Here is a 27786-nt window from a genome sequence, read left to right as displayed (position 1 = left end):
AAGGTTTATATTGTTGATTATCATTTATGCTTAAAAATATTTACTCATATATGCTTAGAGTTGTATAATCGATTGCACGATGATAGAGGTTTGATCCATAGTAGTCTGTAAAGACTCTGTGTGCCTTCCAGAGTACTCTGGCATGCACACACCACTTGGGGCCATGGGAGAGGTCGTACCCTCTCTTACTGATTTATGGTGTAGGACAGGGGTCTCAAACTCAATTTAGTTGGGGGCCGCTGCAGGCAGAGTCTGGGTGAGGCTGGGCCACATTAGGTTTTCCACAAGAAAGGCATGGTTAAAAAATTCCAATCTTCTCAAATCTCTTTATTTTTATTTTTTAACACAAAATATGAAAAATAAATAAACAAATTAAGAATTAATAAGAAAATTAATCAATCTGTAATACATAAATAAAATAATAATAAGATGTTTTTAGTCAGTGAACTTGTGTGTTTTTTTCAGTCTTCTATATCTGCTGTATTTAGATTGAAATGTCTGTATTAACAGTTCTATAACCTTCTTCTGAACATGAATGGAACACTGTAGAAAATGAACTGTTCTTCTGAACATGGCTTCTCTTGCCTACTCCTTGCTGCTAGAGACCTGGCAGCGTTTCCTCTCGCATAGCCGAGCCAGATTTGGCCTGAGGGAGGAAGCAGTTGCGACCCTCAGTATGTCTTGAAGATGATCATCCGTAAGTCTGGACCTGTACTTGGACTTATTGAAGTTCAAAGTGGAGAAGAGCTTTTCGCACAAGTATGTGCTACCAAAAAGGCACATGGTCCGCTTGAACATTCGGGAAAGCCGAGGGAAACTAGGGCTCAATTCTCTCAAAAATTGTCCAAGCTTGTCTGCTTTTCCACTCACCTCCCTGAACTTTGCTTTGAGTTCAGAGTTGCACTGCAGCTCAATGAGCTCCATTTGAAGCACAGAAGGGGCATCTTGCACATCAAAGGAGAAGGGGTGCGCAAAAATTTGAAAGGTGGCTCTGTGTGTCTTGAAGTCAGCAAATCTGTGATCAAATTCCTCCTGTAGCCTCAAAATGACATCAACATACTTGTCAGCACTGAATGGTGTGCCTGCATCCACGAGTGCCTTGCATGCTGGGAAATGGCAAAGCTCATGTGTTATATCAACAAGAAAAGCTAAGTCCATGAGCCATTTGGGATCAGTTAGCACAGGAACACTAACTCCATCCTTCTCCATGAAGGCTTCACTTCTGCTCTCAACTCAAAAAGTCTCTTTAATACATTTCCCCTGCTGAGCCAACGTACCTCAGTGAAGTCGAGCACATCCCCATATTCTGACTCCATTTCCTCTAAAAAAGCACAGAACCTTCGGTGCTTTAAGCCCCTGGATCTGATTTGGTTGATGCATTTCACAACAATAGACATCACATTGTCAAACTTCAGGCATTTGCTGCAAAGGACCTGCTGATGGATAATGCAGTGCAGAGCAATGGCCTCCTCCACGCCTTCCTCTTCCAGTTTTTTTTGAACAAGTGCCACCAGTCCATTTTTCCTCCCTGTCATTGATGGCGCTCCATCTGTTGTTATTCCAACAAACCTCTTCCATGGCAAACCAACATTCTCAATGGCATCACACAGCTTGTAAATATCTGCTGAGCGGTGGTCTGGCCATGCATTGGAATTACTGTGAGCAGCTCCTCCATCACTTCAAAACTGTCATCAACACCACGGACATACATTGGGAGCTGGGCAGTGTCGGTGATGTCTGTGGTCTCATCAAGAGCGACTGAGTATACACTGAAACATTTGGCTTTCTCACACAGTTGGTCATAAATGTCACTTGACAGGTCAGAAATGCGATCTGCTGCGGTGTTGGCAGAAAGGCTGATGTTGCTAAACTGACCTTTCTTTCCCGGACAGACTATATTTGCAGCCTGCAATATGCACTTTTAGACAAATTCACCTTCTGTGAATGGCTTCCCTGCTTTAGCAATCATCTCACTAACCACGTGGCTTCGACTGCTGCATTATTCTCTTTGGTTGCTTTCTTGAAGAAATCTTGCTGCCTAAGTAGATCTGTTTTAAGACTGGCAACCCGGTTCGCTCTCTCATCTCCCTGGTATTCTGCATCCACCTCTGGTTAAGTATAAGAGCCCTTTGTTAGGGGGACCACTGGACTCTTAGCACCAGCTTTGGGGTCACAGGGTCACATCTGGAACACACACACACACACACACACACACACACACACACACACACACACACACACACACATACCTACACTATGCACAGACTGGTACTCTTTGTTCATACCTGTGTAAGACGTCATATGTTAATGAACTTCTGCATATTCATGTAACCTCAATAAAGAGCAGTGTTACGAGGGAGCAGACGAGAGCGACTGAGGTCAAGTGAAGGAACGGCGCTGTCACAGTTCTCTCCCTCATGAATTGTCTGGTTCCAGCGGTGGGTCTGTGCTAGACGACCCATCACCAGCTTTTTCCAGCTTTTTCCACTGGTTACCAGTACGTGGTAGAATCCACTTCCAGATCTTGTTGTTGTCTTTAAATCTCTGAATGGATTGGCTCCATCTTATCTCTCTTTAACAAAATAATCCAAGTCGAGCCCTCAGGTCTGCAGATAAGTAGCTTCTGACCAGAACTAGACGTAAAAACAGAGGTGAGCTTTATCGATCGCTGCAGCCAAACTCTGGAACAGTCGCCCTTCACATCAGGTCGTCACCAACACTCGACATTTTTAAAACCCGGTTGGAAACACATTTGTACTCTGTAGCTTTCAATTCTGACGAGTCTTTATAGTAATTACTGTGTATGTTTCCTATTTTCTCTCTACTCTGTGCAGCACTTTGGCTCAAGCTGTTTTTAAATGTGCTGATAAATAAATGTAGATTTCTTTGAATAAAACAGTGGAGCCGAGCTTTGAGCTCAGTGTGTAACAGTGTGTGTATGAGAGCCATGTAATGTCCATGTGTGCATGCTGACTGTGCTGCTCTGACCCCCCTCCTCCTTTCAGGGTGGAGCCTGCTGGAGTCCGATGGTTGAGACCAGGTCTGAGGAAGTGTAAGTGTGTTTTTAATGGGATTCATGAAAACAAAGCAGCACACATTCAACCATCTTCATCATGTCAGGAGTCATCATCAAAGTGTCAATCAATGAACAGATGATGGATCAATAACTGCAGCTGGATTGTGTTTGTTCTCTCCATCAGATTCCTGTCAACTCACAATCGACACAAACACAGTGAACACAAAGCTCCAACTGTCTGACAACAACAGGAAGGTGACACGTGTGGAGGAGGTTCAGTCATATCCTGATCATCCAGACAGATTTGATGTTCGTCAGCTGCTGTGTAGAAATGGTCTGACTGGTCGCTGTTACTGGGAGGTCGAGTGGAGAGGAGACGTTTATATATCAGTGAGTTACAGAGGAATCAGAAGGAAAGGAGGCAGTGATGACTGTTTATTTGGATGGAATGATCAGTCCTGGAGTCTGTACTGTGATTATAATAGTCCTCGTTCTGTAAGGCACAATAACAGACAAACAACCATATCATCCTCCTCTGTCTCTAACAGAGCAGCAGTGTATGTGGACTGTCCTGCTGGCACTCTGTCCTTCTACAGAGTCTCCTCTGACACTCTGATCCACCTCCACACCTTCAACACCACATTCACTCAAACTCTTTATCCTGGATTTAGACTCTTGTATCCTGGTTCCTCAGTGTCCCTGTGCTGAGTGGGGTGTAAAGAGTGTCTCCTGTTACAGAAACACTCTGACTGTTGAACAGATAGTTCAGTCTGTACATGTCTGTCTCTTTCACTCACAAACACGTTTTCAGATTCATGGATTCAATCAGTTGATGTTTGAAACTCTTCTAAATGATTCCTTGTAAACTTCTTCCTCTTCAGTCACAAACAAACAGGAAGTGATGTCACATGTGTTCCTGTCCACACAGCAGAATGAGTCTATTGCTGACAGTGATGTACAAACAGAGTGAGCATTTCTGAGGCCCAAAATAAACTGAGTAGTTCACTGAATGAACAATGGACTGTGAGCTCAGTTCCTTCATCATTAGTATGGATTATATATGTATATGTATTATATTAGTATCATATATATCAGGTGTTGCTGCTGCTGGTTTCAGTCATTGTGCAAATGTGCTGTTTGTAAGGTTGTAAAGCTGCAGTCAGCTGAGACTGAAGAAGTCACCTGATCAGTGAGCAAACGTTTCTGAAAACGTCCAGATGAACAGAATCAACCTTTTGGGATCAGCCAGCAATGCAGCATCATTGTTGTTCAGGTTCAGAGGTTTGCAGGAATGAACTGATGACCAGAAACAGCTGCAAAGTCCAATAAAATACCAGCTGGAGTTCAGCTGCATTTGAAGAAGTCAAAGAAAAGTAAGGATGGCAAAGGGCGATGTTTTCTTCCAAAGAACTGAAAACATGGTCGACGCCTCATTAGAAGAATAATCTGGACATTTGTGAGGAACTCTGACCAAGAAAGCAACACAAGAAAGCAACGTCAAACAGATCCAACAGACAGTTTCCATGACTGGAAGTGTTGAGTGTAAAAATGCTACATTGCATTATTGCATCCTCTCACCACAGGAGGTGCTGTTGGCACCACTGATTGCTGATCAGCTTTTCTCTGATGATCTGATTGATACTGTGAATAACGGGACTCACTGAACTCTGTGACACAGTGAAGATTACAGAGTTTAACTTCAACATCTGACTGACGTCACACAGACAGAAGGATGAACCAGTGAGGCACAGAACACAGTTACTGGAGATACTGGATCAGCTCCATGTGAACCTCTGATGGAGAAGCTGCTGAGCCAGAGAAACATCAGGACATGACAGGCAGCTGCACTTATCTAACAACATGTAGCAGAGCTGATCTATGTTAGAGGATCTATCACAGCAGCTGAAGCCAAAGTCCAACACTGGATAGCAGCTGAGCCTGTGCTGAGTGTAGTGTTACAGGAAAAGGGCAGAAACACTGACACTGGTAGCTCACAGTGATGCTGACTGGGGCACAGAGCTGAATGATGCAGCATCAGGACACTGTTTCAGTCTGACTGACAGAGAAACCTGTAGCTGTATCTACATGTGAGGCAGAGGCTACACAAGCAGCTTTCTATGTTTCACAGTGACTGAGATCTTCAGTGGGGGTGGACATGCTCCTGTACAGACCTCTGAGGAGAACCAAGGTGCAGTCAAAGAGTCCAGTCTGTCCTCACAGATGTGAACATGTGGTTTCATCAGGTCTGCTGTCAGCTAGCAGGCTCACATCAGAATCACTGTTCCTGAAAAACACAGTCTGTGTGACATCATCAGTCAGCTGATCGTCCCAGATCTGAATGGTTTCTGTCTCTACTGAGGAAGTCAGAGAATATCACTGAGGTGTGGATCAGGTCTGAGTGAGCTGTGGAGGGACAGCTTTAAACAGTCCACAGGTCTCACGTCCTGCTCAGTCTGGTAGCAGATACCTCGTATTGTTCCAGATGTGCTGACATCACCAGCAGCAGCAGCACAGCTGTGTGATACGATGAATCTCAGTTATTGATCCAACTCACAGTAAATACAAAGATCAGGATTTCTGAGAGTAATCATTATGAGTCTGAACACATGATCACTGAATGTTAGTCTCCACAATAATAAGCTAACACAAGCAAACACAGCTTTCAGCTCTTATTTTGAAACTGGCTTATTTAGAGAGCTGTGATGTGAGCGTGCCTGGCTCTGAGGCACTTGGGTCAGCCTCTGTTGTTTAGAAGTGTTACAGACTGTGAATGACACAGACCTGTCAGTTTTCCATGTTTGTCTGTAACACAGCTCAGGGGCTCCATGCTGAACGCATCCATCCAGTGTTATTGATCCAGTACTAATACCAGCATTGGGATCAATACTACAATACACAATCACATGTGTCCACGTGATGCAGTTTGAAGAGCAATAAGATGTCTCTGTATGAGGAGGCGGGGTCACAGGAGGTTCAGAGAAACTCTGCAGCAGCATCATCAGCTCACATGGAAACTTTGATGATTCACTTCTGTGGTGTTTTTACAGAAACACGTCACAAAATTAGCTCCACCTGTTTTGTGTGTGAGCTTTGAGTTTCTTGTCTTCATTCTGGATGCTTGTGTTGCTGTTTTTACACACAGCAGATATTTCCTGGTTGGTTCCTTGATGACCACATGAAGCTTTCTGAAGCTTGGATTGAAAATGCTTCATTACTCAAAGCTTTCCAACACAGGCCTCTGTGCTGCCATCTGGTGGACAAACATATGAAGTGCAGCGTGAAGCTACAAATGAAACTGCTTCAGCTACGTTTGTATATAACATACTATAACCTATATAACTATATGTATAGTGTATTATGTAGGTTTTAGAGCTGGGGGTAGAACTGCTGATGGCCTGGTTGTTATTTATGTTCCCCATGGTTCACCAGCTCTCACACAACATCAGCACCAATGATCAACGTCCTTATAAACCTCTGAATCAGGTCCTGAAGCTGTGACATCCTGAGTGAAGACCTCACTGATCACATGACTCTGGTCACCTGGACTCAGTGTTTCTGAAGCAGTGTGCTGGGTTTTTAAAAATACGTGGCTGCTGCCTGATGTTGGGCCCACAGAGGAAGACGACTCACTCGCTCTTCTTCACTTCCTCCTTAAACATGTGGAAGGAGAGCAAAGTGCTGCCAGACTCTTATTTCTGACAGGAACAGAAGAAACCACAGCAAACTGTTCCAGTTCTTCATCTTCATCACAATCTATTTATTTCTGATGGTGTCTTCAGTCTGAGGGTTTGAAGTTTCCATGTCTGTGTGATGTGTGGTGTGAAGGCTGCTGGTTAAACTGGGACTCACTGTTTAAAGCACTGAGTGCTCATAGAGAGATGCTCCATGAGTCCCAGTACAGACTACAAACATGGTGGAAACTTAGCTTTGATATCCACACACTCTGCACGTCTGTGAGTAACTGTGATGAAGATGTGCAGAGATCTGTGTACAAACAGGAGAAAGACTGTAAAGACTCTGTGCTTCTAACAGCCTCTGTTAACATATGTGAGGCTGTTTGTTGTTGTTGCCATGGAGCTTTTCACTGTTTGGGTCAGCAGGTCATGTGATCAGGTTTGTTCTGTGAAAGCTGGACGATGGTTCAGTGTCAGGGTTTGTTTGCATTCATCAATAAATATCTAAATAAATCAAAGACTCCATGTTTGTTCTTTCATCATGTGACCTCTGCTCATCCATCTCTGTGTGTATCAGGATACATTTAGTTCATAATACACGAGTCAGCGAAATCAAAGAAAAGACAGCGTGATGTCCTGTATGGACAGGTGGAAGGAACCAAGTCCTCAGCTGAAACACTCGTGTTTGTCCACAGACAGGAAACACAGTAGGAAACTTTCTCACAGAAGTGCAGCTCATGGATAACACACTTCCTGTCAGTCAGAATGAGGCTGGAGCCAAACACAGAAAGGTGTTTTTGTCCAGATGAGCCCAGAGAAGAAACACGAGTGTTCACAGACATCAGAAGCTCAGAGAGGTGAAACATGAGGTTGGAGTCCTCGTCAGCATTCAGAAGAGCTGCTGTGAAACCCTGAGTACTCATGACAGACTCTGATGGCACAAACACATCATGATTCAAACAGAAAGACAAACATGGAGCTCCTGATCCTCCTGCATGAGAACAAGCTGACATGAGTGCTGTGTCTGAGAGTGTCTCCCTGTCACAGTGACAATAACACAGCTGCTGCTCACAGTCATTAAACTGACCTGAGGTCAGCTGCTAGGACGTCTCTGTGCTCCTTACATATGAACCATGTGACCTCACATCAGTGCTGTGGATGACTGTAGTCATAGAAGAGTACAGCTGTAGCAGGTGGTGTGAGGAGGAGGAGGAGGTGGTGTATTCTAGTTAACGCAGTACTGAAACACTCCAGCAGAGGGCGCTGTTAAGTCCTTATTGTAATACAGTTACTGTGTGCAGTTATACTTCATACATAATCTGCACTTATTTCCATCAGACATGCTGTCAGTAAATGATTGGTTTCTATTGATTCTACTTCCTGTTGACTAGTTTGATGACAGTGAAACAATCACAGCTGATTGTGTGATGATGTAAACTGTCACTGTTACATTCAGTGTGTGTGACATAATGTTAGTGCAGGGCTGATAACAGCCTAAAGTCACTGCTGATTCCTTTGTGTCATCATTTGTTGAGAAGAGAGAACAGTTATAACGGAGGAGCAAAAGGAAGCCCTGAAATCTGCATCCAACAAGGAAGTGTTGGCTCACCAGTGATCCCAGCAGAGGCCACTGGTTTGGCTCCAGTTGTTCTAGATTCAGTGATGTTGTTGCTACAGATACATGTTAGCATCTCTATTGTAGTAAAGTCTTGTAATGTGAAGATAGAAACAAGGCAGAAAACAGCTCCATGATCTGATCTTAATGATGTTGTTTTTATTTCTGTCTTTCAGAACTGGATTGGAAACTATCAAAGGTCTAAAAACAGCCTCAACCCTCCCAAAGAGCAAACTTTACACACGTCATCTTTCAGCTACAATCTTTGTTGCAGGCATCTTCTGCCAAACAAGGCTGAGAGAAGATTTCTTACAGCTGTCATGTTGATGCTGTTTCAATCTTTGGGCAAACACACTCATATATTAGGGCTGATATCAGGGCTGCACAAGTTCTTTGTGTTTGTGATCATGAATAATAGAAGTGTGCCTGTTGAAGATCATGTTTGCTACATTATTATATGTCCTGTTATTGTTCTGTATTATATTCAGCTTTCAGCATCCTTTCCCAGCCCCCTGTTACACCATCCATACAAAGCCAATCTGACTGTGAGCCAATGTGTTTGATAGTTTGTGTTGGATCAATAGATTTGACAGACTTGGTTCTCATCCAGAGGGAAACAGTCCAAATTCAGATCTAATGAAATGATGGAGGCTGTTTCCTACCACGGTGCTAATGTGTGACTAACAAGGCTCATGGTCTCCAGCAGACAAGCGCCTGGAATGAGGTGAGCTGAGTGTTGCTTTGGTGGGTCTATGCCCACGTCATGCATCAGGATTCATATTGGCAATAGTTCATATCTCTGTTCTTTAGCCTTCATCACAAAGCTGTGAAGGAAAAACAATCCAAACATCTAACAGGATTTGATGGATGCAAAGTCAGTAAATCAGTGGATTGCTGATGTTCATTGGTTGGACTTTTTCTACAATTTCTACAATGATCTGAATTGGAGGAAAATAACTGTGTAGTTTGTGCGACTGTTGTTTGTAAATGAAGAATTGTCCCAACTACATGTGCTGCTGACCTTTGACCTTTTCTTTAGGTGCACAGAGGAGTCTGTGGAAACATCCAGAACTGAGGCAGTGCTACAGATGTCTTCAAATAAAGTGGTGTATTTAACCTGTGATTGTGCAGCATACAGCCCACACAAAGTTAACGAGTGGCTTTGACATGTAAACAGTAAACAGTGCTCCATGTAATACTTGGCTAGATGGCAGCAGCGTGCATTAGCCATGGTAAGTGTTTAGCTTGATTAGCACTCTGGCTCGGCTCTACAGCTGCTTTAAGAAAAATAAAGTCGTCTTGTTTGTTGAGCAGTACTTTATCAATGTTGTTGCTGTGCAGGTAATTATACGCCTCGGTGCTCTTATAATTACACAATTCCTCGCCAACAACGCCTTCGGAAAATACAAGTCATTAATAATGTGGATGTAGCTAACATCGGGCCATAGTTTAAAGTCATCTACCGTGAGAAGTGACGAGCGAGGCGCTGCTACTGAACTGTTCTTAAAGATTTTTAAAACATCTCTACTGTCTATACACCTTTAATGTGTTGCCATTTACACCAGGTAAAAACACCTGATTCATTCCAGTTTCTCTGCTTTCACTTTGAATCATGTCAACATGAAGCCTGAACGTCTGTGATGAACACACTATCAGCATCACCGACATATTTTATCATTTAAAAACACTTCCTGTCACTGTGGTGGTTACAGTGACATCATGCAGTTTGTGCTTTGACCTCCAGAGGGCGACAAATCAGCACAGACAGAGAGCTCCATTCAAACTTTGCTGCCATCAGTAATAATTCTTCAAATACAATCATCAGTGTTTGAGCAGTTATGATATCAGGTACAATCTAGACATGTGTGACAATACTGAACATGTCACATGACACACCTTAAACATCATGTGATCCACTCTCAGTCTGCGCTTTCATTCATGACTTCAACAGGTTGAAATGAGCTTTGAACAAACATCAGTTCAGTGCTGAAATATTCAAACGCTGCAGGAAGAACAACAACAAAGTGATGACAGATGTTTGTGCTTCAAACTGGAAAACCAGCAGAAATAAATCACAACCTGCAAGAGGTATGGAGTTTCCGAGGTGCACCTGAACGCAGCACACAGTGTCCAATGCTCCTGATTGTCCTCAAACGTCTCTTTGGGTGTTTCCTTCTTGCTCAAAGTTTACTTTCACTTCCTGAACTTCGTGCAGTGGAGCTTGTTGTTGGTGTGTGAAGAAACTGTAAGTTTGCTTTGTTTCCTCCTTTAACAGTTTGTCTTTAGGAACTTTACTGTTTGTTCAGCTCATGTTTGATTTCTTCACACAACAAACTGTGTGTGTTTGTATTTCCGGTGTCTCCATTAAAGTCAGTGTGTAATGTTTCCTGGCTAACATCAGCTGTGTGCAGCTTAGTTCAGCACAAATCTGCCGCTCCATAGTTCACGGTAACGGACTCACAGCTGGACCAACGAGGCCGCGTGTGTCCGCCACTCTGAGCTACGTTCGTGTTTGTGTACTTGTAGTTTGTACTTTGTGAGTTCACTCAGAGCCCACAGAGGACGCAGCGTACGTGATGACGTCACAGCCCTTTACCTCCTTTGCTGTCACTGTGATTAATATTTACACACGAGATGAGACTGTCACTACCCGATCCGTACCGGAAACCTGATCGGTACCCCGCATGCGCAAATCTTACATCACTTCCTCTCTTTGCCAACATTGCGACAGTCAATATATTTGAATGATACGGTTAGCGCCCAGTTAGCTCCTAGCATTTCTCAACAGCTCTGCCTCCTTTTCGACTGCCCGGGACATTTAAACAATGGATAATCCGTATACAAACAAATTCATGCTTTTCTCCTCAACAGAGAGCGTCCCCCGATTGAACAACAGTGCCGTAAAATAAGAAGAATGGCGCCTAATTACAGACTTAATAATATTGATTTAGCAATGTGTCACGTAAAGATTCATCAGCCAGATTAAGTGTTTACTGACAATTGACAGTGATAGCGGACATCATCATCACTATTCCAATCAATCCTCTCCTCACAGACAAGCATAAACACACTCGACTATCACTAAATCAAATTTAACACGCGTTTGTAATGACGCTAATTCATTTTACAATGGGGTTCATTCGCTCGGTCAGCAGGTGGCAGTATCCTCGTACACTGGGGAGTAAACTGCCATTAAACGAACAGAAGAAGAAGAAAACATCTGCACATGTGCGGTACGGATTGGGTAGACCCGATTTGTACGGTCCGACTTTGCACATGCGCAGTAAGGATCGGGGAGTCCCGATCCGTAACTATCTTTTTATTTTTCGTTTTTGTCTACATTGTACTGAAATGCTTCATTATTGCAAACATTTTAAGATATACTTATTATTCTTAACATCTTGACCGATACTCTGACCCATAACTATCGTAAAACGCTACGACCGGAAGTAGACACCTTTCGCGCATGCGGGGTACCGATCGGGTTTCCGGTACGGATCGGGTAGCGACAGAGACACCTGACAGCATGTTAACGCTAAGCTAAAGCTAAGCTAACGCTAAGCTAACACTAAGCTAGCCAAGAACCCAGAGTGACGTTAAAGCTGAGTAAACACTGACCCCAGACCAGCACCGTGATAAAGTGAGCTGCTGCTGCTGAACCTGAACAGGTAACAAAGTGATGAGCAGTCAGGCTGCAGGTTTCTACCTGTTCATGTTTCTACAGTAGAATCACTTTGAAGTGTCTTTGTGCTGTTTCATCTTTGATTTGTGTTCATAAACACTCAGAGAAACATCACGTGACCTCATCAGGATCTGTGTTGGTGTGTGGGGCTGTACCTGAGCTTTAGATTGTTACATGCTCATTTGTTCATTTTACACAGTAACATGAAAGTACTGTTATGAGGAGTAATGAAGTAACATACTCCATTACTTTTAATAATTGTTCTGTGTAATATGTGTAATAATGACTTTTTTGAGTAATGACCAACACTGATCACAACAAAGAGGAAATGCCTCCAACATGCACAAACATTTGACCCACAACATGCAGTTAATGTGCACAAATGTCTTTGATATGCTGCTCAGTGATGGTGGTGACTGTCAAAGCAGAGCTACTGAGAATCAATAAGTAATATCAATGATGGAATCAGAATCACTAAATTCTTATCATCCCTGTCAGTATCATACATGTGCTGTATAATGTGATAAATGTAGAGTTGCTGGCTGTTCTCTCACTCTGCTGTTTAGCTGTAAAGGACGCCTCCCTGCCTTTGTCTCATTCATGACCTTTAATAGTCTCTTCTAACATGCAGAGATCTGTATGATCTGTTTCATAGAGTCTAACCAGCCTGTACAGGTGATCGTGGCTCAAGGGTTGGGAGTTCGCCTTGTAATCAGAAGGTTGCTGGTTCGAGCCCCGGCTCGGACAGTCTCGGTCGTTGTGTCCTTGGGCGAGACACTTCACCTACAGCCTACTGGTGTTGGCCAGAAGGGCCGATGGCGCGATATGGCAGCCTCGCTTCTGTCAGTCTGCCCCAGGGCAGCTGTGGCTACAACTGTAGCTGCCTCCACCAGTGTGTGAATGTGAGAGTGAATGGGTGGATGACTGGACGTGTAAAAGCGCTATACAAATACCATACAAATGCCATTTACCATTTACAGTTAACAACAACAGTCACTGCATCACTGACACACAAACGTCATCTCTGTCAATAAAAACATTCATACATGGAATAAAAACACATCAGTGGATCATTGCTGGAGCTGCCTGGACTTCAGTCTTCAGGATCTCAACCAACAGCATCGACATAGTGCTCCAGATGTTTGTGCTCCAGATGTTTGTGCTCCAGATGTCTGTGCTCCCAGGTGTCTGTGCTCCAGATGTCTGTGCTCCAGATGTTTGTGCTCCAGATGTCTGTGCTCCATGTGTTTGTGCTCCAGATGTCTGTGTTCCAGATGTCTGTGTTCCAGATGTCTGTGCTCAAGATGTCTGTGCTCCAGATGTTTGTGCTTCAGATGTTTGTGCTCCAGATGTCTGTGTTCCAGATGTCTGTGCTCCAGATGTTTGTGTTCCATGTGTTTGTGCTCCAGATGTCTGTGTTCCAGATGTCTGTGTTCCAGAAGTCTGTGCTCAAGATGTCTGTGCTCCAGATGTTTGTGCTTCAGATGTCTGTGTTCCAGATGTTTGTGCTCCAGATGTCTGTGCTCCAGATGTCTGTGCTCCAGATGTCTGTGCTCCAGATGTTTGTGCTTCAGATGTCTGTGTTCCAGATGTTTGTGCTCCAGATGTCTGTGCTCCAGATGTTTGTGCTCCAGATGTCTGTGCTCCAGATGTCTGTGTTCCAGATGTTTGTGCTCCAGATGTTTGTGCTCCAGGTGTTTGTGTTCCAGATGTCTGTGTTCCAGATGTCTGTGCTCCAGATGTTTGTGGTCCAGATGTTTGTGCTCCAGGTGTCTGTGTTCCAGATGTTTTTGCTCCAGATGTCTGTGCTCCAGATGTTTGTGCTTCAGATGTCTGTGCTCCAGGTGTCTGTGCTCCAGGTGTTTGTGCTCCAGGTGTCTTTGCTCCAGATGTTTGTGCTTCAGATGTCTGTGTTCCAGATGTCTGTGTTCCAGATGTCTGTGCTCCAGATGTTTGTGGTCCAGATGTTTGTGTTCCAGATGTCTGTGTTCCAGATGTCTTTGCTCCAGATGTCTGTGCTCCAGATGTTTGTGCTTCAGATGTCTGTGCTCCAGGTGTCTGTGCTCCAGGTGTTTGTGCTCCAGGTGTCTTTGCTCCAGATGTTTGTGCTTCAGATGTCTGTGTTCCAGATGTTTGTGCTCCTGGTTGAAAGGCTCTCAGTTTCCTCCTTGAAAGAAGTGTTTATATTGTTGTTATATTGTTGGCCCACCACTGATCATGTGACTCATCACATGATCAATGGTGAGCGTCTCTTTCCCTCTCAGGTTTAAATATCTGGGACTCTCCACCGTTTGGTTTTAGAACTGAAGAAGCTTCTTGGATGAAACGTTTTCCAGAAACTTAAATACGTCTCTTTTCTCTCCAAGCTCCTTAGATCACATGACCTGGATGACTGAACCTACAGACATATTGACCTGGTTTCTAGGTCACATGACAGGTCAGAGGTCATCGACTGTAACTCAGTTACTCCTGTTAATGTGAACTCACTGACTGTTTGTGGTTTACCTCTCAGACTGACTGAAGATGATGATGGAGGAAGAGGAGGACAGAGCAGAGTCTGCAGGGTCCAGCTGTCCGTCTGTGAGGAGTGACCTGTCCAAAGGAAACAATCCAGACTTCAGTGGTGAACCTGGACCAACGAGGTCAGAGAGCTGAACACACTGAGTTACAGAAATAATTCTGCACTGACATTATAATCAGTGTTGATTCTGGTTGATTGTCTGACTGCGTTTGTGAGCTGAGAGGAAATGAAAATGAATTTGTAACAAAAATCAGTTTTGTCCAGTTTTCCTGTAAAAAGCTGAACTCTAATCTAAGAGGACTGTTACTGACAGGAAACAGCTGCATTATCTGCAGTCTGTGTGATCACAGCTGCTTCAATCATGTTTGTGTCTGCAGAGGTCAGAGGTCACAGTCTGCAGGGTCCAGCTGTCCGTCTGTGAGGAGTGACCGGTCCAAAGATCTACCTCCAGTCTTCAGTGGTGAACCTGAACCAACGAGGTCAGAGAGCTGTGATGACTCCTTTACATGTTTGTGTTTCCTGGATAAATATGACCTGAAACATCCTCAGATTGTTACAAAGATTCATTAAAAAGAAAACAATGAAAGAGAAAAGATCCAAATGTTAGACTTGGTCATTCGCTGTTTGAGGACAGTGATGCTCATATCTGTGGGGAAAGTGTGACCTGAGTGGGTTCATGTTTGTCTTTAAAGAACAGAGCTGCTCTGATTCTCTTTGTGTCTGATCTGTTAAACAGTCTGAGAGGTCACACAGAGACCCAGCAGCTAAAGCCTGGATCATACTGGCTGCTGTTAATGAGACACCATCAGGACAACACTGAGCCACAGTGGTGTTCATGGAAATCAATCAATAAATTCAACTTTACACTGTGTTACCAAAGTACTGACTCGTCTGCCTTCACACACATGTAAACGTGAGTGACATCATATTCTGAGTCCACAGCATTCAATATGATGTCAGCCAAGAGTTCAACATATAACAGCTTAAACTGTTCTAAAAAGGTTTTTTCACAGGTTTAAAAGTGTTTACGGGAATTTTTAACGGTTCTTTCAGAAGCACATACGTGAGGTTAGACACAGGAAGCAGCAACACTGACTGAACACAGCTTTTAGAGGCTAAATTCACATTTCAATAATCAAAGTGGCTTCATGTGTGTGTGTGTGTCCATGGTTCCTCCACAGAGTGGACCAGCAGAGCTCAGAGGTTCCCAGTGGTCAGTCTGCCCAGCAGCATCAAACACAGCTGGACTCCTTATTTATGGTCTGTACATGTACAACAACTACTTTATTATTAATATTAATAATAATACATTTATTTATAGGTCCCTTTCAGAACACCAAGGACTCTGTGGACTAAATGACCAAAAGAAAACAAACTTTGAAATCAGACGGTGCAAATGTGATCACAGGGAAACGTTTTAAACATCGAGGCTTTAAACAAAAACCAAAGTGAAACAGTTTGTAGTTGAGATCAGTGGGAATGAAGCTGAATAACTGTTTCTTCAATATCTTTGAGCTCTTAAAAAAGAAAACTAGCTGAAAGTCTGGCTTCTTTTATGAAAAGTACAGAGAAATTATGGGTCGCTAAACGCTTGTGCACAATATAAGTGTTTAAATAAATCTAAAGAGTAACTCAAAATCCTACAATCATACTGAGAAAATCATCTACAGCTAACTATCCAAGTGGATTTGTTTAAGACAGCTCCATCTGCTGGTGGCCCTCTGCAGGTGCATGAAAGGGGCGTGTTTATAGTGAAAGTAGTAGAGAAAGTAAACCGCACAGGAAGGAGGGAGGACTCTCAGCAGCTTCCAGCTCATATTCAGACATTTGACTTCTCACTGAAAGCAGCAAGTTTGAGTGTCTGTACCTTAATGAGAAGAGATAACATGACAATAGTAATTAGAGTTGATTGAGCAATGCTGTCCTTATAATGTAGTTTATTATTTTAATGGACAAGTCCAGTTTTTCTGTAGAGCCTCTCAAGTTGGTGACAGCAGCAGTGGAAGTTCACGTGTAAACCAGAGCAGCAAATCAGATCCAAATGTGTTGTCCACAGTGAGCCGGATCATCATTGGCTGCTATGTTAACATCCTGCAGCAGGATGTGTTTGGTCAGAGAATGGATAGATCACTAAGTCATTGTTGAGTTTAGGGAGACAGTAGACAGTTGCAGTAGGTTCAGCCAGTTGACACACAGTAGATAAAAATAACTGAAGGCAGGAAAAACACCTGTATGACTTTCCACCTCTCACATAGATTATTGTCCCTGGGCAGCGCCACAGGGCGGGTAGATGTAAACAAAGCTGGAGGAGAGGATTTATTCATCTGAGAAAAGTCACAGAGTTGTCTTGATGCTCAATCATCCAGGTACGTAAATCCCAAAAAAGTTGATTCTGTTCATCTGGATGTTTTCAGTGGGAGAAACATTTCATCATCATCAGGTGACTTCTTCAGTCTCAGCTGACTGCAGGTTTCCCCAATCTTATAAACAGGACATTTGTATAATGACTGAAACCAGCCCACTGAAGGAACAATGGGCTGGGAGGTCAGTTCAGGCATGATAAGACGTATGTCAACCAGATGTGCCCCAGGTCTGGCAATAACGCCACTGTTTATGCGATAGCATGCCATTTCTGGCCCGATTGTGGTTTTGTGTATGTGGCCCAGGCTCATAGAAAACAGGTCTGGCTGGGATCCGGCATCAAGCTGGCACTTCTGACTGACTGGTGTCATGGAAGGGTGTATGTCAACCAGATGCGGGCCAGGTCTGGCAATGATGCCACTATTTATGTTCCTATTTTCCTATTTTAGTTGGAAGAACCAAATGCCATGTTGCAATACTATACTGCTATGGTAGCTAATGTTTCAAATGCAGGTTTGACAGGTTTGTGAGTGTACACTTTATCCAAAACCTAGTGAGGGTTTACTCATCTTTGCCAGTGGGTGGCTGTAGCTCAGGCGGTAGAGCAGGTCTCCTATTGATTGGAAGGTTAGTGGTTCGATCCCTGGCTCCTCCAGTCTGCATGTTGTGAGTGTGAATGTGTATGAATGTAGTTAGGAAGCACTCAGTTAAGAGAAAGTGTGTGGTTGGGTGAATGTGGCATGTTGTGTAGAGCACTTTGAGTAATATAAGAATCAGTCCATTCACTGTCCGAACAGAGTTTCGTCATGTTACTTTTGCACTATTATGCACATGTTGTTATTACATGGCTTAATTAAGGTACACATTAGGCTGACATCTGGGGCCAGAGCTGAAACTGTTCTGGGCCAGCACAGGACCAGCAGTGTGTCTGCAACTGGCCCGTGGCGGCACACAACTTACCCATGGCCCACATACCTCAAAGAAGGACGGCCCTTTGGTGGCCCAGACCAGGTTTGCCAGAGGTAATCCACACATGGGCCAGCAAAGGACCACCAGTGTGTCTGCAACTGGCCTTGTGCTGGCCCATGTGTGGGCCACAATTGGCAAACCAGATATGGGCCAACAAAGGGCCGTCATTCTTTGCAATATGTGGGCCCACGTGTAAGCACATTGTGTGGGCCAAATCCGGACCATACCAATTTTGCTATGTGGGAGTGGATGATGAGAGTCAAACCTTAAATACTGATCTGTATGTGTAAACAGAGTGTACCTTTATGTAGAGATGGCACGATACCACTTTTTTATATCTGATACTGATATCATAAATTTGGATATCTGCCGATACCGATATGAATCCGATATACTGTTTTTTTAATCAATAAGACTGTTTTTTTAATATCTTTCTGCATTTTGTATAAGTTCATACTCAAGTTTAAATAGACAACAACTCTAAAGCTATTCTGTTATACCTGTATGTAAAAAATACACTGCACCCAAAATATTTCATAGTTCAGCAAAACTGATCAATCTAATAAACTTAAACCTGCTCCATCCTCCCTATTCTGGTATTTTAAAGAGTACTTAGCAGAAATATTAAGCAACCTAACTAATGGGGTTGCAAACTCCCAGCAAAAAAAAAAAAATAGGGAACCACCCTCCACCTTATGATGATTAATCGATGTAATCAACTTTAATTTGATGCAGTGTGAAAAAAAATGCACAGAAATAAATTATTTTTCAAGAATAATTAAATAGATTCAACATCTTTCTTCTACAGAACTGCAGACTGCACAGATGGTATCTTCCCAAAGGAAAAAGTAGTATAGCTTACTAGGGTATATTAGACTTAACAGTTACTATATACAGTAATGGACTGCTATATATTTTACATCAGATTAAAACTTTGGGTGTAAGATTCAGATAATTATTTATTAAAAGCTCGACATTTTAAATGAGAATAAGAAAGAAAAGTGTGTCTTTGTGCCCCCTTTTCCCTGTTCATGCCCTATCGGCCCCCCTGGCTAAACTCTGCTAGATCCGCCCCTGCACAGTTACGTCAGCTGTAGAAAAAGATCCTGGTGTAGAAAGTAATAATAAATAAATTCTAACAACAGCTTATCAAGCTTCAACGTGCTGCTGTTGTTCAGCCGCTGGTTTCCTCTTTCTGGTGAGAAGTGAGACAAAAACAAAGAAGAGAGACGATCAGCTGATCATTGATCAGTTTCATGATTGAAGTAGCAGCAGGAGGGAGAGAGAAGAGGCAGTCGCTCCATATATCGGTTGTTAAGCTTGACGTGGGAATGCTTTACAAACATTCAGAGATGAACTTACACACTTGCTTTACTTCTCTCTGGGAAAACCTCCTCAGAGATGAAATGCCGGTTTGGTAGCGAGGCTGCAAATACACACAGCCGCTCTATCACGTGACCACACTGCTCCTACGTGCCATGGTTATGAGCCGAGTTACGCCATGTCGCAAGTTTTGTGAGGTGCTTTTTTGATATTTAATGGATCAGATTACATTTTTTATTCCTCTCCGATATCCGATCCAGTAATTTAGGTCAGTATCGGACAGATACGTAATATCGTAATATCTACCTTTAAGACCAGTTGTCTGTATGAGTCACCTGTAACATCTCCAAGTTTCTGGCTTCCAGTTTGGATTCAGGAGACAGACACTATCTCTACTTTTAAGATTAGGCTTAAAACTTTCCTTTTTTCTAAAGCATATAGTTAGGGCTGGACCAGGTGACCCTGAATCCTCCCTTAGTTATGCTGCAATAGATGTAGGCTGCCGGGGGATTCCCATGATGCATTGAGTTTTTCCTTTCCAGTCACCTTTCTCACTCACTATGTGTTAACAGACCTCTCTGTATTGAATCATATCTGTTATTAACCTCTGTCTCTCTTCCACAGCATGTCTTTATCCTGTCTTCCTTCTCTTACCCCAACCGGTCGCAGCAGATGGCCGCCCTTCCCTGAGCCTGGTTCTGCCGGAGGTTTCTTCCTGTTAAAAGGGAGTTTTTCCTTCCCACTGTCGCCAAAGTGCTGCTCATAGGGGGTCATATGATTGTTGGGTTTTTCTCTGTATCTATGAAGTGCCTTGAGGCGACATTTGTTGTGATTTGGCGCTATATAAATAAAATTGAATTGAATTGAATTGATTCTCAACCTGTTGGTAGTTCAGCTCTGAACACCAGTGAAATGTTTCTCCCACTGAAATCGCTGCATTCATATGAACAGAATCCATGCTTTGGGATCATGGAGTTGTGGAGAATGTCTAAGTTAATAAGATAAAGTCAAACTTATAATTGGTAAAGAGTTTGTGGATGATATGCCCCTTGATCGTTCGGAAGTGGATGTTGTGGAGACTGAAGTTCAGAGTGGTGGGTCATTCATAAAGTATTCTGTTCCAGCTGCTGGAGGACAACATCATCACTTTTTTGAAGAACGAGCTGAAGAAGATCCAGAAGGCTCTGAATCCAAATAAGCCCCAGTGCTTGGAGTTTCAGAGGGAGGATGATGAGCAGAGGAGCAGCAGAGAGGCATTTGTGAAGATCACAGTGGACTTCCTGAGGAGAATGAAGCAGGAGGAGCTGGCTGACCGTCTGCAGAGACGTAAGAGGATTTATCTAAAGATTTAAGCTGTTAGATAAATGAGACACTTGTGACACCAGTGTGTTCAGTCATTTCTCAGTGGGTCAGAAATTGTCATCAGCATTTTGTAAAATGTGATTGTTAAAGTTGTATTTTTATTATTATTATTCAGAACTTCCAGCTGCTGTTTGTCATCGTAAACTAAAGTCTAAGCTGAAGAAGAAGTTCAAGTGTGTGTTTGAGGGGATCGCTAAAGCAGGAAACCCAACCCTTCTGAATCAGATCTACACAGAGCTCTACATCACAGAGGGAGGGACTGCAGAGGTCAATGATGAACATGAGGTCAGACAGATTGAAACAGCATCCAGGAAACCAGACAGACCAGAAACAACAATCAGACAAGAAGACATCTTTAAAGCCTCACCTGGAAGAGATGAACCAATCAGAACAGTGCTGACAAAGGGAGTGGCTGGCATTGGGAAAACAGTCTTAACACAGAAATACAGCCTGGACTGGGCTGAAGACAAAGCCAACCAGGACATCCAGTTCATGTTTCCATTCACTTTCAGAGAGCTGAATGTGCTGAAAGAGGAAAAGTTCAGCTTGGTGGGACTTGTTCATCACTTCTTTACTGAAACCAAAGAAGCAGGAATCTGCAGCTTTGAAGACTTCCAGGTTGTGTTCATCTTTGATGGTCTGGATGAGTGTCGACTTCCTCTGGACTTCCACAAAACTACAATCCTAACTGACCCAAGAAAGTCCACCTCAGTGGATGTGCTGGTGATAAACCTCATCAGGGGGAAACTGCTTCCCTCTGCTCGCCTCTGGATAACCACACGACCTGCAGCAGCCAATCAGATCCCTCCTGACTGTGTTGGCATGGTGACAGAGGTCAGAGGGTTCACTGACCCACAGAAGGAGGAGTACTTCATGAAGAGATTCAGAGATAAGAAGCAGGCCAGCAGGATCATCTCCCACATCAAGACATCACGAAGCCTCCACATCATGTGCCACATCCCAGTCTTCTGCTGGATCACTGCTACAGTTCTGGAGGATGTGCTGAAAACCAGAGAGGGAGGACAGCTGCCCAAGACCCTGACTGAGATGTACATCCACTTCCTGGTGGTTCAGGCCAAAGTGAAGAAGGTCAAGTATGATGGAGGAGCGGAGACAGATCCACACTGGAGTCCAGAGAGCAGGACGATGATGGAGTCTCTGGGAAAACTGGCTTTTGATCAGCTGCAGAAAGGAAACCTGATCTTCTATGAATCAGACCTGACAGAGTGTGGCATCGATATCAGAGCAGCCTCAGTGTACTCAGGAGTGTTCACACAGATCTTTAAAGAGGAGAGCGGACTGTACCAGGACAAGGTGTTCTGCTTCATCCATCTGAGTGTTCAGGAGTTTCTGGCTGCTCTTCATGTCCATCTGACCTTCATCAACTCTGGAAAAAATCTGCTGGAAGAACAAAAAACAACATCCATGATGTTTAAACTATCTTTCCATCAGAGTGCTGTGGACAAGGCCTTACAGAGTCCAAATGGACACCTGGACTTGTTCCTCCGCTTCCTCCTGGGTCTTTCACTGCAGACCAATCAGACTCTCTTACGAGCCCTGATGACACAGACAGGAAGTAACTCACAGACCAATCAGGAAACGGTCCAGTACATCAAGAAGAAGCTCAGTGAGAATCTGTCTGCAGAGAAAAGCATCAATCTGATCCACTGTCTGAATGAACTGAATGATCGTTCTCTAGTGGAGGAGATCCAACAGCACAGGACTTCAGGAAGTCTCTCCACAGGTAAACTGTCTCCTGCTCAGTGCTCAGCTCTGACCTTCATCTTACTGTCATCTGAAGAAGATCTGGATAAGTTTGACTTCAAGAAATACTCTACTTCAGAGGAGGCTCTTCTGAGAATGCTGCCAGTGGTCAAAGCCTCCAACAAAGCTCTGTAAGTAAGCATGTTGTCATCGCTTCATTGTTAAAATAATGGGAAATAAATCAGAAATGCTGAGTTCAAAGAGCACTGTAACATTTTTTTAATAGTGAATTAAATGATCATCAGTCACTCAGTAAATATATGGTAGTTTTAATGTTTCACTCCAGCATTTCTAAAACACACTTTGTTCTGTAACTCTTATCAAAGGACAATCCAGACCCAGCCTATAAGAACATGAGCTCTGATGCTTCAGCCCCTCATACAGGTTTATTATCCTCAGCTTGTTCACTTGTCTCCAACTCCAGGAGTTTGGTTGTTTTATTCTAATGCACAAACTTCACCTGCCAGACTTCACCTACATCTTTTTCTGATGTTCGTAATTTACGTTCAAGTCTGTATCTCACTTTCAGTGCACACTATCTCTTTTTAAATATAAATCTCTGCTGTGCTGTCATGTTTTTATCTCATATGGAGGTAGAACTTCGGTCTTCATTACTGAAATTGCCTCTAAGGTTGTGTTTCTTGTCAGTAACCATATGTAACTGTAAGGCTTCCATAACCAGGTTTCCCACAGAATTACTCTCTGGGTCCTCTACAGTTTCCTCCCACTGTCCACAGACATGCAGTTAGGTTACCTGGTGATCTAAACTTCATGCAGGTGTGAGTGAGAGTGGTTTTCTGTCCCTCTGTGGGCTTAGTGGAAGAGACTGGATGGATCTCTGCTTTGTCTTTGATATATCCTGACAGCAAACATTCTCCATGAAGTCTGCATTTCAGCTCATCTCTTTTATACGCATCTTTAACAGGAAGAGTTTTATACAGCTAGTGTTTAAAATCCAGTGTTCCTCACAATACACAGGTAATGAGCATAATGATTATTGAATTAGTAAAATTATCTAAAAATAATTGTTTTAGTTAGTATTGTATGATAGTGTACACAGAATTATTAGCTCAGTAGACAGAGTGGTCACCCCATGATCATAAGGTCATTGGTCGAATCCACCGAATAGCTACCCTGTTCTACCCCTGAGCAAGGTACCATCAAGGTACCAATCATGTGCACTGGATTGGTAGCACTCATAGTCTCATAGGTTTAAAATTTAAAAAAAACATTAAAAAAAGGTTCAACATATAAACAAATTTAATTTGATCAGATATATTGTTTTTTTTTTTGTTTTGTTTTTTTGTTTTTTCCTTTTCTCTCTCAGACTGAGCAGCTGTAACGTCTCAGAGGAAGGCTGTAAAAAATTGTTGTCAGTGGTCAGCTCCCAGTCCTGTAGTCTGAGAGAGCTGGACCTGAGTACCAACAGCCTGAAGGCTTCAGCAGTAAAGCTTCTGTCTTCTGCAGTGGAGAGTCCACACGCCAAACTGAATGTTCTGAGGTCAGATCAATTTGTATTCTGTTTAGTTCTGTTTGTTTATGTGTTTGATGTTTGTTTCTGTTCATGTCTTTATCCAGTTATCCTTGTTTCATAGCATTTTTATTCATTTCCAAGTTACAGTGAAGTTTTACTAACCTGCTCAGCACAAGACAATAAGCTATTGCACCCTGATTACACTTTAACAACAATCTTTCTTCATGTTTTTATCTTCAGACTTAACATCTGTGAACTCTCAGAGGAAAACTGTGAAGCTCTGTCCTCAGTTCTCAGCTCGCAGTCCTCTAGTCTGACAGAGCTGGACCTGAGTATCAGAAAGCTTCAGGATTCAGGAGTGATTCTGTCTGTTGGACTACAACGTTTAAACTGTAAACTGAATACTCTGAGGTCAGATCAGAAAACATTTTGTTTTTAGAATTATTAATTAAAGTTCATCCATATGATGTTATATCTTAGTATGTTTATGTTTCCTTTAAAAATAGAAAGTCAAGATTTAATGTTGTGAAATGTATTAACAAACTCTACATGAGGATTTGTTGTATAGACTATCTTTTATTTTTCAGACTGAGTGGCTGTAACCTGTCAGAGAGAAGCTGTGAAGCTCTGTCCTCAGTCCTCAGCTCCCAGTCCTCCAGTCTGAGAGAGCTGGACCTGAGTAACTCTGACCTGCAGGATTCAGGAGTGAAGCTTCTGTATGCTGGACTAAAGAGTTCACAGTGTGCAGTGGAAACTCTCAGGTCAGTATTCAAACTTTTCCACAGATGATCATTTGAAATGTGATTTATTTTATTGTATAAACAGGTAACTTTTATACAGCTGTCAAGTGAACTTTTATTTACATTTGAGCGGATAATTGGACTCTGAATTACTAAAAGTTGTTATAGTCATGTCTTTGTTTATTTAAAAAAAATACTTCATGTACTGCCTAATTTAAAGATTTAGGCTCCTTTGGGCCAATAATATATATATTTGATTTCTTTGAGAATGAAATTAGGAGGATGTTGGCGACTACTGATTGGTTCGCTGTTTGTTTTTTATTCACAGTATTTAATTTTAAAGGCTTATTTCTCAAAATGAGATGTTTATCTTTTCTTCTACAACACTTGGAGCCACCAAATCTTTTTGCTTTATTTATTCATTACAGTTTGATTTAAAGAATATTAGACTCGTAACATAATAAATATATTTATTTCACTTCTTCTTGAGAGAAAGAAAGGGATGACTGGGTGAGCTCCAGTGGTTCATCCCAGCAGAGAGAGCGGCACAGTGGGCTGCAAATGATCACAGTAGTAATGGCCATAGTTTGATAATATAGGCAGTCTTACCCTGTAGATAATACAGGGTTCTGGTGCTGATTTGGAAGAGGGGACTCGCCCGGTACTAACTACCTACTACTAGCTACCTCATCCAGATGTCTTCCCTACTAACCCTGATAAGAAGTAACTGCAGTAGCCTTATAGGTCAAATCAGTTTCACCTGTTAAAGGTAGCTCCACTATTAATGGTGTCACTTGTTATTTCTGGGATGAGTTTAGTAGCCTGAACAGCTGCTCAAAGGAAAGGTTATTTTTATTATTATTATTATTTAATTATTAAGTCCGGGGGAACTTGCAAGAGCTGTTTGCACAAAGAATAATACTCAGACTTTTAGGTTTTATCATTTTACACAAGGTTTAAAAATGAATGTCCTCAATTGAATTGCAGAAATTGTTATTGAGCTCATACTGATGTAGTTGTTATCTTTGGTAAGGAGAGGTTGGAGGAAGAATGAGCACAGTCAGGCCTAAAGATGCTCTTAATAATAATAATGGATTGCATTTATATAGCGCTTTTCGAGACCCTAAAAGACCCTTTACAGTTCCACTATTCATTCACTCTCACATTCACACACTGGTGGAGGCAAGCTACATTTGTAGCCACAGCTGCCCTGGGACAGACTGACAGAAGCGAGGCTGCCATATCGCGCCATCGGCCCCTCTGGTCATCACCAGTAAGCGGTAGGTGAAGTGTCTTGCCCAAGGACACAACGACCAAGACAGAGAGAGCTGGCTCATCAGACAGACAAGCTCATCTTGTAACCTACCGGTTCGCTGGTCAGCACACCAGCTGACTAGCGATCCAGCTAACTAGCACACTGCCTAACTAGCACACTGCCTAACTAGCACACCAGCTAACTAGCACACCGGCTAACTAGCAGATCAGCTAACGGCAGCCACAAGCTGAAGGACGATTAAATGTAGTGTAGATATCAGGGATGACACTGGTGTGTCCGATTCACTCTTTAGCACTACGGTCACTCCGGTGTTTCAGCCAGAACACCACTGAAGGCCAAATGATCCCAGCGTGTGGAATAAGGAGCTTAAGGTTTGGATTGAGGCACTTTATTCTTTCACTGATTGATTCTTGTGGCTGTGATCACGTGTGTGGTTTCTTAGAAAAAGGAAGTACACAATACAAATACATGACAAATAAGATGAATAGATAAGTTACATATCCAGTTATATGTATGTACATATATATGCATGTACATATATGTACATACATCAGTATAGCTAACATAACCATATATAAGGACAAAGATCACAGTACTAGAATGCAGTAATGTTAAACACAAAGGTGTATATCTACATAAATCTATCCTATCAGTGATCAGAGTACTGTAGTATACTTCTACTACATACACTATAGAAACTAAACGACATTAGTGTGACTTTAAGTTACCATCAGTACAGACGAACTGATGGTAGTTGTACAAAATAAAGGCTTTGCAATTATTGTGAAGGGCTTGCGGTTAAAGTAAGATCAGCTGATTACCTCATAACAAATTGTTTGCTATAGAACGCAGCTCCCACTCTTCATTAATATCATGTACTGTAACTCCCAAGTAACCATGGTTACCCAGCTACGTCCAGTAGTCTCCAGAGAGACCAACAGCTGGTGCACGTTGTAACGCTGTGGCTTTCATAGTCTCTCCTTTTTCTACAGCTCATTTGTTCTTCTTGTGATGGTGCGTCTTGAGGGAGGGTCATACATGCCGTCATTTGTTGATCCTAAGAACGTTCCTCAGACCAACTTCTTCAACAACACTAATCGGCCTGAAGTTTGTAGCTACTCACTTCACTGTGGCGTTTGTTAGGTTGTCTTTCTTTGGTTTATCTAGACTCCTCCCACAAGCTGATCCTACGTAGTCTGACCAAGCCTCTCACCGCTGTTTGTTTGGGTGGCTTGTTTGCTGCCATCAACAGCGTGTAATGCATTTAAGTGATACTTCAGACTTGAAGTACTCCGACGATAAAAAACTCAACTTTGCTTAAAAATAACTTTAGTAGTATCAACACTGCCCTCTGGAATAATTAGACTTTGGTGACAAACTGATGTGATCTCCATGTTTCCTTTGTTGGACTGTGGGCGAGTGTCAGAACTGAATGTACTGAGTAACATGTAGAGTTTAAATATGTGTCAGTTCCAGTTTTAGAGCTCTAAAGTACTCCTTGTTCTGTGAGCGTGCACAGATCCTGAAGCAGAAAGCCTGGGTTAACAGAGAAATGATCATCACTGTGATGATGCTCATCAATCTCTGACTGGGATTTGAGGTTTTGTCAAAGCAGCAAAGAAAGCCTGGCTATGTTGGACTGGGTGTGGAAGCAGCTCCCAGTTTGAGTTCAGGAGACAGACACCCTCTCTACTTTGAAGATCAGCTTCAAACTTTCCTTTTTGATAAAGCTTATAGTTACAGCTGGATTAGGTGACCCTGAACCATCCCTTAGTTATGCTGCCATAGAGATGGATAATAGACGGATTGTTGTTTTGTGTGTCTGCAGTCTGTCAGGCTGTCTGATCACAGAGGAAGGCTGTACTTCCCTGGCCTCAGCTCTGAGCTCCAACCCCTCCCATCTGAGACAACTGGACCTGAGCTACAATCATCCAGGTGACTCAGGAACGAAGCTGCTGTCGGCTGGACTGAAGGATCCAGGCTGGAGACTGGACACTCTCAGGTATGGA

At 42.8% G+C, this 27786-nt stretch overlaps 1 protein-coding gene across 10 annotated transcripts in view; it reads left to right on the top strand.

Moving 5' to 3' along the window:
- LOC148105978 (protein NLRC3-like) overlaps window positions 1-27786 on the top strand; it is a 663817-nt gene that overhangs the window by 27073 nt on the left and 608958 nt on the right. For 2 of the 10 annotated variants that reach the window (XM_087837929.1, XM_087837927.1), the window contains exons 1-6: window positions 14511-14629; window positions 14886-14987; window positions 15690-15768; window positions 20286-20487; window positions 20639-22418; window positions 24349-24522. In XM_087837929.1, the coding sequence (XP_087694055.1) occupies window positions 14511-14629; window positions 14886-14987; window positions 15690-15768; window positions 20286-20487; window positions 20639-22418; window positions 24349-24522 (2456 nt within the window). Of the gene's footprint in view, window positions 1-14510; window positions 14638-14885; window positions 14988-15689; window positions 15769-20285; window positions 20488-20638; window positions 22419-23614; window positions 23789-24001; window positions 24173-24348; window positions 24523-27786 lie in introns of those variants that run through there. The other 8 variants (XM_087837932.1, XM_087837933.1, XM_087837930.1 and 5 more) reach the window with 6 other exon arrangements.

This window comes from Neolamprologus brichardi, chromosome 3 (genome assembly GCF_056152115.1).
Source record: "Neolamprologus brichardi isolate AB-2024 chromosome 3, ASM5615211v1, whole genome shotgun sequence".
NCBI lineage: Eukaryota > Metazoa > Chordata > Actinopteri > Cichliformes > Cichlidae > Neolamprologus > Neolamprologus brichardi.
This window is presented reverse-complemented; position numbering and strand designations above follow the sequence as displayed.